The sequence below is a fragment of the Pan troglodytes genome, chromosome 5 (assembly GCF_028858775.2).
Source record: "Pan troglodytes isolate AG18354 chromosome 5, NHGRI_mPanTro3-v2.0_pri, whole genome shotgun sequence".
NCBI lineage: Eukaryota > Metazoa > Chordata > Mammalia > Primates > Hominidae > Pan > Pan troglodytes.
In genome coordinates this window covers 145,310,495-145,323,131 of record NC_072403.2, presented here as the reverse complement: position 1 = coordinate 145,323,131, position 12,637 = coordinate 145,310,495, and the positions used below count along the sequence as shown (strand labels likewise).

The window sequence follows — 12,637 nt, the reverse complement described above, 5'->3', positions numbered from 1 at the left end:
ACATGTGGCCTACAAAGCCAAAAATACTTACTATCTAGCCCTTTAGAGAAAAAGACCCTGCTATAGAATTAAGAGTATCTAAATTCTAGCAACATAATTTTAAGTATGAAAAGTATATTTAAGTATAAAATTGAAAAGCATTAAAACTAAAACTATACAAATACAAATAATGAGCATATTGAAGTAGTTTTTCTTCACTGATCATATATTCTAATTTCATCAGAGACAGAGCAAGGTCCAGGCAAACTGTGCCTATTCTTACTGCTTGTTTGTGATGCACATTTCCAATAGGCATGAGCTCCTTTTTGATTCTACAACTGGGTGGTGCCACAAAAATGTGATGGCTTTGTTCTAATTGATTTTTTTTAGGATATTAGAATTTGATTTAGGAGAAAGTTTGTTTATATGTGTGTAGGTATGAATGCAGTTAATATCCATAGTTCAAAAAAATTTAAAAGCCAATATTAATTTCTAGTTTTAAATGTATAGCTTTCATTACTGATAATTTTTAAGGTGAGGGGATATTGATTATTAATGTTACCTTATATACTTTGGAATATTTCTCAAAGTCTGTAGAGTAGCAAATATCTTTCCTTAATTAAGAATTTAAATTATGAAAGTCTGTGGGTTATGAAGGTGATTAAGTTTGCATGCGTGGCCACTCTGCTTCAATTGCTGTTTGACATGGCAGTTGTTGGGCAAAATTAATCATGTAATAAACTGATAAATAGTTAGAAAACCAATATATGCATCATTTAGGTGAAATTATGAAAAATTTAAGAAAAGAACACTACTGACCTAAAAAAATCTAAGAATACAGATTGATAAGAAATCATAACCAACTGCTGTCAATAAACAACTAAAAGGCATGTTCATTTTTCCTTTTTAAGTACTGAACACAGAAAAGAGATGCAAACATAGACATAGCAACAGACAGCAATCCAGAGGGGCAAATCCACACACCCAAACACATGCAGTGTACCAGCATCTCTCATACTTGTTGCAGAAGAGGGGGTGTTGCAACTCAGCAACCAGTCTGCTGTGTTTAAAACAGTCATGTTTTCCCCTGAGAACAGGAACAGTATAAAAGTTCATTGTCTGAATGCTTGCTGAGTGGATATGAATAATCTTCAATGCTTGCACTGGTTTCTGACCTTTTAGCCAAAATTATAACTGCACTGTATGACTTCAACATTTTAGTTTATCAGGAGGTCTGTTTTAGTTCAGTCAAATATATACATATGATGATTAGTGAACTTCACCAGTCTGTTCCTAGAGTGCTTGAGTTTTTAAATTTTATTATTTGTACCCAATTTAAGGTTTAAATGTACCTTACTCTAGTTTTCATCACTAAATATTCTATACATTTGCAATTGCATAATTAATTAGCTGAAATTACAGATGCATGTTTAGAGACAAATAAACATCATAAACAAGGAAAATGTTAATCTACAAGGGAATTGGTGTAAAACATTATTAAATACAGGTAAGTTGCAATGCACACAACCTTACAAAGAAAACTTTAGATTGCATCGTTATTCTAAAATAAATGGGAAGAGGTGTATCAATTTCACAGATATTTATTTAAAATTTAAAAGAAAATATGATGTGGCAAATGCTAATATCTAAATTAAATGTCATATAATTCTAAATTTATTGGCTAGATGGATCTACAAAATTTCAAATTGTGAATAATTTAAAATACAGTCTATATATAAGTGCATACATAATCTCTATAAACACACATTCTGATATAAAAATTGGACCATATTTTCTGACAAGTTGAATACATTTTATAAAAATAACAAAGCAGAATATCTGAAGTAATAGCTATTATTATTGTCATATGCTGTGGCATAATTATGGGCTAATAGAATGAGAAATTACCTGAAAAAAATGCAATTCCTTTTTAAATAAATGTTAAGTGTTATTCTCTTTGAAAAGAAAATGCAGCAGATATGAGTATTTTTGTATTTCCAAAACCATGTGTTTTTTTAAAAAAGCACTTTTAAGAAGAAACATTTTTAAGAAAAATGTTTATAATTCAAAATAAAACCAAAAAGTAGTAAGTGTGTACACACACACACAGACATTTTTGCTAATACCAGGGTGGAAATCCTTTGACCTCAATTTCTAAAGTTTGTGGAATATTTACAAGGGCAAATACAAAAAGAAAGCCTTGCTCAAGGCCCTTGAAATGTTGCTCAATGCTATCTATTCTCTGTGAATGTTCCCAGCTATACAGGAGGAGCAAAAATTTCAAGAAAATCATCAAAACAATCAATATTAATTATATATGCCTTGGATATAATGCTGATTTGTGTTATTGATAATAAGATATTTATTTATTAGCAGATCCCTAAGAAGTAAAATTAAAGCAAACATTGAAATATGATTCTGGGTATCTTCAGGGTAGTACACTTACCTCCTGTCCCATTTGTAGTAACTGATGTGCTGCTGAGATTAGATTTTTCCAGTTTGGAGCTACCTGGAGTATCACCACCTCCAACAAGAGTATGAGGACTTGCTAGGTCCTGCATTTCCATAGACCTGGTAGAGCAGTAAGCAGCGGAGAAAAGTTGAAATTGCAGCAGTTATTTTTTAATAGATTACAAATATTATTCTATTGACCACGTTATCTCACAGTAATAATTAAAACCAGTATCTAAGACTTAGTCAACCAGATGAACATGCCAGTTCATGAGAAACAAACATACAAACAAATGCATAAATAAATAAGAAAAGCTTCCCTAGTAAGTTAAGCCTCATAACCTGCTTGTAATAACATAACACATTATTATAACATATTATAACATAATATGGAAAACATGTTATTACTAACACAAAAATAAACATATTATGTTATTACTGTACTGACATATAAAAATAACAAAAAATAATCCTATGACTGTTCCATATAATACTGTAAGAAAAAATGCAGATCCTGTCATCTTGGCAATTTAAGCTGATATGCATACCCACCCTCCTCAACTGATCACCTTAGCTACACACTAGAGAGCTGAAAATGTTTAATTACCTAAATTTGGCATCCCCTGCCACCAATATGGAAGAAATCAGTAGCTAGAAATAAAGTGTGAACTCAAAATCAAGCAGAAGCTTCCAGCTGACCTTGTTGACCCAGGGAGTCAAAATATGAGCCCAAGTCCTGACAGCTGGTTTTGTAACACTTTTAGTATGCATTCAGGAATAGGACTTTGACTTAAGTTTGCTCCAGAGATTGTGCTACAATTGGGATAAAATAAAATTGGGATTCTTGAAGGGCTGACCATCTTTTGAAAAGGAAACTAGAGGCTGGGCGCGGTGGCTCACGCCTGTAATCCCAGCACTTTGGGAGGCCGAGGCGAGCGGATCACGAGGTCAGGAGATCGAGACCATCCTGGCTAACACGGTGAAACCCCGTCTCTACTACAAATACAAAAAAAATCAGCTGGGCTTGGTGGCGGGCACCTGTAGTCCCAGCTACTCCGGAGGCTGAGGCAGGAGAATGGTGTGAACCTGGGATGCGGAGCTTGCAGTAAGTGGAGATTGCGCCACTGCACTCCAGCCTGAGCGACAGAGCGAGACTGTCTCAAAAGAAAAAAAAAAAAAAAGAAAAAGAAAAAGAAAAGGAAACTAGGAAAAAGAACTGTGCAGTAGCCCAAAGAAGCTACACATGCTTTCATGGAAGAAAGAAACATAAAGATCAATAAAAGTTGAGAGAATTTCTCACCAACAACCTGAACTATAACAAATACTAAAGGAAGACCTTCAGCTCAAAGAAAAGATAACAGAGGAAAACTCAGACCTACAGGAAAGAATTAAGAATAACATAAATGTAAATATATAGGTAAATATAAAAGATTATCTTTTATTTTTCTCTTAATTCACGAAAGACAGCCTATTGAAGCAAAAATAATTGCATTGTATACAGGGACTTATATAATATGTGACAACAACAGCAAGAAGTGGGGTGAAATTATATTTTTCAAGGTTCTTTCATTTGGCATGAGGTGTTATATTAAACTTGGATAAGAGGTTAAGTTTAGGGTACATGGAGTAATCCCTAGCATTAAATGTTAAGAAAAACACCATCAGGTATAACAAAAACCCAACAGAACGATTAAAGCAGCATTTTAAAGAATTTGATTAACCCCAAGAAGCCAAAAAAAAGGGAAGTAAACAAAGAATATATGTGAAAAATGGAAAATACAAAGCAAGATGGCACACTCGAACTCAAACACATTGACGATTACACTAAATATCAATGGACTAAACACTCCAATAAAAAGCTGACTATGGTCAGGTTAGATTATACAACCAAGACCTAATTATGGGGGATCTATGAGAGAAGCACTTTAAATATCAGCATACTGTGCTACTTTAGTACGCTGCCCAGACATCCTGAAGAACTCATTCCCACAGCTGCTGAGAGTGTTACCAACTGGTAGTTTTCTACTGAGTTCCTTTCCAAAACTTGCCCTCAACTAAACGGGGTCACTGTGCCCAAGAGCACACTCTTTCTGAGGGCAGCCCTCATCTACTGACAGGTCAATGGAGGGGTAAAATGACTATTCCCTCTTACCCTAAGGGTCACCATAGTCTAGGGCCTCTCATAAGGCTAGCTGAGACCTTTGCTGCAACTGCGCTACAGATCAACGTCTCTGAATCCAGCCCTGCTTCCTTCATGCCCCTCAAAAGGAACTAATACTGACAGCACAACCCAAATAAACTCCTGCAGGAAATATCTCAGCATCTGCATCCTGGGAACCTGAAAAGTGATAAGGCCCAAATAGGTGGAGGGTCAAAGAATGGAAAATGATATACCACGCAGATAATTAACATAAAAAAGATGGTCAAGCTAATATTACATCACACAAAATAGGCCTCAAGATGAAGACTATTAGCAAATATAAAGAAAGGAATTGGAAAATGATGAAAAACAATAAATTACTCAAGAAGACATAACATGTGCCTACAAGCAGAGATACAGAATACATGAAGCAAAAACTGAAAGAATTAAAGGAAGAAACAGATAAGTCTATGATCATAGTTGGAGCTTTTATGACACAGTTTTCACAGTAACCAACAGAAGAAAAGTAGACAAAAATAAATTTTAAAAAATATACACGTAAGATTTGGAAAACGTTATCACCAATGTGACCTAATTGACAGTTTCAGGACACTAATACCCAATAATTATAAAATGCACACTATTTTCAAGTGCACATGGAACATCTATCAAGAGGACAGACCTGGGCTATAGCTGGGCTATAAAGTAAATATCGATAGATTTTAAAGTTGAAATTTCACAGGGTATGGTATCTGACCACAATGAATTAATTTAGAAAGCAATGGTAATAAGACATATAAAAAATCCCCAACATTTGAAAATTAAACACTACACTTCTAAATAATTTGTGAACCAAAGGAAAAAAAACCACAAGTAAATATAATAAATATTTAGAACAAAATGATAATGAAAAGATCAAATCAAACTGTGGTATGTAAATAAAGTAGTGATTAATGAGAAGTTTATACCTTTAAATGGTTATATTAGAAAAGAAGAAGGATTTAAAATCTGTGACCTAAGTTTCCACTTTAAGAAACTAGAGGAAGAAAAGGAAATTAAACAAAAGGTAAGTAGAAGGAAACAATAAAGAGTAGAAATAATTGAAACAAAATCTGTGAACAATAGAGAAAATTTACAAATCCAAAAGATGATCATGAGAGATACCAATGATTTTAAAAGGGTAATAAGGAAGTATTATAAACTATATTATGCCAATTAATTCAAAGACACACAAAATCAGTGAATTTCCTGAAAGACACATTTATAAAACTTGATCCAATTAAAATAGAAAATCTAAATAGTCCTGCATTGATTAAAAAACTTAATTTATAATTAAATGTTTATCAAAAAACCTCCAGGGCCATATGGTTCAATTAATAAACACTAGCAAGCTTTTTTTTTCCTACTGTTATTTAAAAAAAAATTTTTTTAGTAACAATTTTTTTTATAAATTCTTTCAGAAAAAATAGAAGGAAACACTTTTCATTCCATGGTAGGAGACCAGAATTACCCTGACCCCAAAACCAGAAAGGAACAATTTTAAGAAAAGAAAATATGGATATATATTTCTTATAAACATAGATGAGAAAATATTTAACAAAATATTCTCAAATCAAACCCAGCAATAGAAAAAAATCATGACCAAGTGCGCTTTATGCCAGTAATGTAAAGCTGATTTCACATGTGGAAATCAATGTAATTCAATATATTAACATAATATTATTTCCATGAGTGCAAAAAAAATTTGACAATATTCATCATCCATTCATGATACAAATTCTTGGCAAACTAAGAAAAGAAGTATTTTTCCTCTGTCTGATAAAAGCACTCTTGAAAAGTCTATAGCTTATATCATATTCGGTGATGAAATAATGAATTATTTCGGTAGCAAGCCAAAGACATCTGCTTTTCCTACTTCACCACAATATTCTACTAGCAATCTTAGCCAGTACAAGACAAAGATAAATAAAATAAGCAAAGTTTAGAAAGAAAAAATTTAATTCACAAATGATTTAATTGTTTATAGAGAAAATTCTGGGAAATTCATACCCCAAACCCCCAAACTACTAGAACTAATGAGTGAATTTACCAAAGTTACATGTATAAGGACCTTGCCAGTACTAAATAAAAATATTAACTTAAAAAAACCCTAAAAAATTATAACTTCAGTCAATGCCTCTCCAGTTCAAATGTTGAAATATAAAAGCAGTGATTTTTCAGAGGGATGGAAGTTGGGCTAATCATAGTCTAGCTCCAGTTAAGCTCAACTCTAGGAAGGGTCTCAGTGAACAGATCCTCACCTTCACTGCCAGAGGAAAGAACTACCACTTTTTGGGGAAATAAAACACAAAAGAAATACTATGCTTCAATCGCTATTGATTTATTGTATATAATGTTCAGAACATTATAAATATTTTGTGACCTAACAAAAAGCAGAAAAATATGACTCCTAGTGGACAGAAAACACAGTAAATAAAAGCAGACCTGTTTATGACCCAAGTGTTGAAACTAGCAGATAAGGATTTTAAAACTAATGTGAATATATTAAGTAACTTATAGGAAAAGATACACACAAAAGGTATATAAATATTTATATGCCATATATAGGTATTAATATATACATATCTGCCATATATACATCTGTCATATATAGATCAATACATATACGTATATAACATATATATAAAAATATATGTATTGTTAGATATGAGTTCTAAATTTCTTTTCAAAGAATCAATATGTCAGTATGTCCAATTCTTTGCCTTCTACTTTTAAACTTAACTTCCTCATAAAGCAACCCTTTTCAATTATCTGTTCCACCCTGACTCATTCTTATTACCTGCTCCACCCTGACTCATTCCAATTACCTGCTTCACCCTGGCTCATTCTGATTACCTGCTTCATCCCAACTCATTCCGATTACCTACTACCTGCTCCGCCCTGACTCATTCTCCACCCTGCATAACCATTTTTTTCCACCAGACCACTCACCCTGTCACTCTCTTTAAATTAGCCAATCAGAATTAGTTTAGCCATCTCACCGTAGCCAATAGGGGAAAGACAGGGCAGCAGGGGCTATGTGCCTCAGGGGTAAGAACCCCTTTCCCTCTGTTGTCCAGGTGTGCACTCACCATTGCTCTATCTGTAAGTGCGCACCCTTCTATAGAAGTATGTTGCCTTGCTGAGAATTAAAAAGAAAATTTTATATTCGAGTGCCATTTCTTTTGCAGCATTGAAGCTTTATTTATAACAGTATGTATCTCTATATTGCATAGGGAGAAGAAAAGGAAACTCTTAAAAAAGAACTAAATAAAATTTCTAGAATGAAAATAACAATATATTACATAAGTATTATTTGAGTGGACTTAACAGCATATTGGACATTGCAAAAGAAAGGACCAGGATATCTGAAGCTGGGCCAATGCAAATTATCCAAACTGAAGCACAGAGGAAAAAAGTGGGAGTGGAAACTTAATTGAGTATAAGTAACCTGTGTAATATTATCAAAAAAACAGGAGAAAGAGAATGATACAGAATAATATTGGAATAAGTAATGGTCAAAATTTCCCCAAATCTGATGAAAAACATCAACCCCAGAGCCTTACAGCACCACAAACATCAAATAGGAAAAAGAAAAACCACAGCTAAACACATCAGTCAAATTCTGAAAATAACAGAATGCTTTATTAAAGCCAATCATAAGAAATGCATAGAGGGGAACAAAAATAAAGTTATATCTGATTTCTGAGAAATCCAAACTTAGCTCTTATTATATGTCTTCTCTTTACAAATATAATCAGTACTATCCTGTCCCAATGCCTTACCCAGACATTCACAACTCTCCATTCAGCTTTATCTTCAAGTAATCACCTAGTATACAGTTTCTTGTATCAGAAATGATTATTGTACTATTGTCACAATTTCCCCTTCACAATTTTAGCTTGTACAGCATCTTTCTTGTCTGATAGCTCCTGAAAACCATCTTAATCAATGTTTAAATACCTCACAAATGCTACTTTCTCCAAACACCTTTTTCTGGTCCTCAAAACCAGAAGTGACCTGGTCATACTGTCATATTTTTGTTATATTATTTTTACCTTCCTCTGCAGCACTTTTCACACTCTGTCTTAACTTATTGTCGTTTGTGTACACGTTCTTCTAGAAAACAAATGAAAAAAAAGAAGCTGCCACAGGATGTCTGTGATAACAAGATTTTCATTTATCTTTGTTAACTCCTGAAGTGCCCTTCCTATTAAAGATGCAAATAAGCAGCTGTCAAACTCAGTAGCTTCCAAACTACTAGATTGTTAATTGAATAAAAAAAGTAAGCACCTCAAATATGTGTACATATTTATTTAGGTGTCATTTATATGTGCTAATGAATTATGTACATTTTTATATAGGCACATTATAGAATATATTCAAAAGCATAGAAAGGAAGTAATAAGAATGAAATAACATTTTATAAAGAGTTTTTCAAATTACTTGACTATAATTCCTGTCTATGATAGAGTAACTGGGACCTAATATTGCCACTATAAAACTAAAACTGAGGAAACAACGTTGGAAACAATTGTTTAGATGGCGCAGGGCTTGGTCCTTGAGAGAAGAAAGAAAATAAGTGAGGTTAGCCCTTGTGCAGTAAAAAGTGTATCATCCAAACCCTGCACATTCAAAAGAAAGGTCTGTCCCTTGACCAATTCCTGGGAGATAACCTTTAAGCCCTTGGAATATCTTAACTTATTAGAGTACCTGTGTTTAGCTGGAGCCTTGGGCCACACCAGATACTCTATGCTAACAATGATGCTAACAATGTGATTCCTGGTGGGGGCTTTGAGCCACGCAGAATCAGTCTGACTTATGACGGGGCTAAAAACAGTAATGAAGGTCAGCCACATGGGTGGTCAGACATGTTTATATAACTGACCTCCAATAATAGTGACCCCTGGGCACTAAGGCTTGGATGAGCATCCACCATTGGCAACGCTCTGCATGTACTGTCGCACATTGTTGTAGGGACAAATAAGTGCTATTTGTACAACTCTGGACAGAAGACAACTGGAAATAAACTCCGGTTTCTCCTGAACTCTGCCCCATATGCCTTTTTCCTTTGCTGATTTTAATTTGTATTATTTCATTCCAGTGAATCAGTGCTATATCCTTATTGCCTGCAAAGCTGCCTGAAAAAGTAGTTTCTCAAGAAAAGCAGTTTCTCAAGAAACATTTCAGTAATAAATGAATGAGTGAAATGGTGTGTAAGCCATAACCATCTTAGAAACAGCTGTGAAATCAAGCATGTGAGTGTGACAAGGTGAATTTAAGTGTGAAAAACTGGGATAAATGAGTTTAAATGGCAGTCAGGAATCAGAAGATTTGCCAATCATGGAACAAACAGAAGAAAAAGAGATGTGAAATCCAAGAACAAAGATGAGCTCAAAAACAGTACCAAGTAGTATCTGTAGCACATCCCGATAACAGACTTATTTACAGTCAATGCTAAATGGTCGTAAAGTCATTATCTACTACTAGACTCGCCCAACCCAAAGACTTTTTTTTTTTTTTTTTTGAGACGGAGTCTCGCTTTGTCACCCAGGCTGGAGTCCAGTAGTGCAGTGGTGCCATCTTGGCTCACTGCAAGCTCTGTCTCCTGGGTTCACACCATTCTCCTGCCTCAGCCTCCCGAGTAGCTGGGACTACAGGTGGCTGCCACCACACCCGGCTAATTTTTTGTATTTTTAGTAGAGACGGGATTTCACTGTGTTAGCCAGGATGATCTCGATCTCCTGACCTCGTGATCCGCCCACCTCGGCCTCCCAAAGTGCTGGGATTACAGGCATGAGCCACCGCACCCGGCCAAGACTTTTAATTTAAATGATCAAACAAATTAATGGTTGCTTACTACATGTAAAGCACTGTCACAGGTGTTAGGATTGCTGAGTGAAGAAAACATGGCCCTACCCTCAAGGAGTTTACCATCTAAATGACAAAGCAGCGTCCTGTGAATAGAAAATTAAAGTACAGTAAGCATCCATAAAGTGGAACAGATAGAAATTAATGTAAACTTAAAGATTCTAGAAAATGTCATCAGAAATTCTTAGCTGGGTTTTGATGAATTCGAATAAGGGATCCTGGGGGAGGTATCTGCTTAATGATATCACTGAAGCCACAAAGTAGTGTAGGGGCTCATAGCCAATCTGGACCACATACAAGATGAGCAAAGAAGGAACACCAGTCAGGAATAAAAGGATGAAGCACACACCATAGAAAGGAGCAGAGAAGAAACAGAAAATGTTACCCCTGAAAAACAAAAACCTCAAAATAAAAATAGCCTTGGCATTTTACATTCCAGTCCACAGGAAACCGAAATGCAATTATCTAGATATTTACAATTTAGTTACTTATGCTTGAATTCATTTAGGTAGGTCAATGTTTCTTGCAACTAAAAGTCTTCAGAGAACAGAGATACACTATGGCTACTAAGAATACAGCAAAAATATTCCTGTATTTCCTTTTATATGTTTTGTGATTAATTTAATTGTGACACTTCAGATTCTTTTTAATTCCAATTTATACAGAATGTAAAATCTATAAATTTTACCTCAGGTTTAAGCAACAGAAAATGATTAATGGGTATCAGTTTTTACTGTGTATATATTGTATGTGATATGGTTTAGGCTTTGTGTCCCCACCCAAATCTCATCTTGAATTGTAATCCCTGTAATCCTCATAATCCCCACATGTCAAGGGAGAGACAAGGTGGAGGTAATCAAGTCATGGGGGCGGTCTCCCCCATGCTATTCTCAAGATAGTGAGTGAGTTCTCACAAGATCTGATGGTGTCATAAGCGTTTGGTAGTTCCTCCTGTGTTCATTCTCCTCCCTGCTACCTTGGGAAGAAGATGCCTTGCTTCTCGGTCACCTTTTGCCATAATTATAAGTTTCCTGAAGCCTCCCCAGCCATGCGGAACTGTAAGTCAATTACGCCTCTTTCCTCTATAAATTACCCAGTCTTGGGCAGTTCTTTACAGCAGTATGAAAATGGACTATTACAGTATGACACATTCTGTGTTTGGTTTTTCATATATATATTATTACCTTTAATCTTTAAAATAAGGTATTAATATACATATTATTTTCCACATTTTACAGATGAAGAAATTGAGGCTCAGAGAGGATACACAGCAGTCCCAAGGTTACACAGATAGGAAGTAGCAGCACCAGAACTTGAACTCATGTTTATCTGATGCCAGAGCTCAGACTGTTTCTATCAATTTAAGTGACTTTATTTTATTCACACCATGAAATCACAATCAGGAATGCATATCCCTGAAATAAAACATTTTGAATAGTTTTCAGGTTACTAAAGTCAATATAAGGATCTGCTCTGCCAAATTTACACTGCTCATAATATTTAAAGGTAGTCATTCTTTCTTTCCAGGACGTTTATTTCAACCCCTTGTTAGTGGTCCTTATGTCATGAGGCCTTTTGAATATTAGCATCTTTCCAGACAATATAAAAAATGAACTTAGTCATAAACACAAAAACTTAAAAAAGGAAAAGAAAGAAAAATGTAAAGACATGCAACTAGTTTCTGGGAATTTTTTTCCTGCAATTTTTCTGTAGCATAGATGGAATTTCTTTCTAATAATTTGAAATATCCTCTTCAAACCCAAGAAAGGGGAAGCCTTAAAACTGTGTAGTTTAGAGTCTACTCGAACTCAGAAGCCATGATTCATTCTGTACAGATCCTGGTAATGAGTCATGGTCCTGCTTATTTATAAGTTGACTCCATCAGTTGTTCACAACCCAAGAAATGCAAAAGCATTCTTGATGTTCAAAGACTCCCACTCATGCCAGCTTTTTCTCTTTGCATAAAGTGGACATGGGTCTATTTCCCACATTCTCAAGAGTCCACCAAAATAGCAAATTTGCATTTGACCATCGGAATGATTTTAAGGGCAAGACTTGCTCATAATTTTTTCTTCCTATGTGACATAAGCCTCAATTCTCCTTACCTGAAAAGTAAGAATAACAACAGCTTCTATTCACATAATTAAGGCTGTAAGG

The 12,637-nt window shown here is 34.7% G+C and overlaps 1 protein-coding gene across 22 annotated transcripts in view; it reads right to left on the bottom strand.

Annotated features, from left to right (window-relative positions):
- The window catches only part of EYA4 (EYA transcriptional coactivator and phosphatase 4), a 288,119-nt gene that overhangs the window by 80,320 nt on the left and 195,162 nt on the right, over window positions 1-12,637 (bottom strand). For 11 of the 22 annotated variants that reach the window (XR_010158205.1, XM_024357428.2, XM_063813500.1 and 8 more), the window contains 2 exons: window positions 2,426-2,550; window positions 998-1,066 (listed from right to left, as the gene is read on the bottom strand). Coding sequence is in view for 21 of the 22 variants with exons in the window: in XM_024357428.2 (XP_024213196.1) it covers window positions 998-1,066; window positions 2,426-2,550 (194 nt within the window). In the remaining variant the exon portion in view is untranslated. The remainder of the gene's footprint in view (window positions 1-997; window positions 1,067-2,425; window positions 2,551-12,637) is intronic. The other 11 variants (XM_016956317.3, XM_054686333.1, XM_009452034.4 and 8 more) reach the window with 1 other exon arrangement.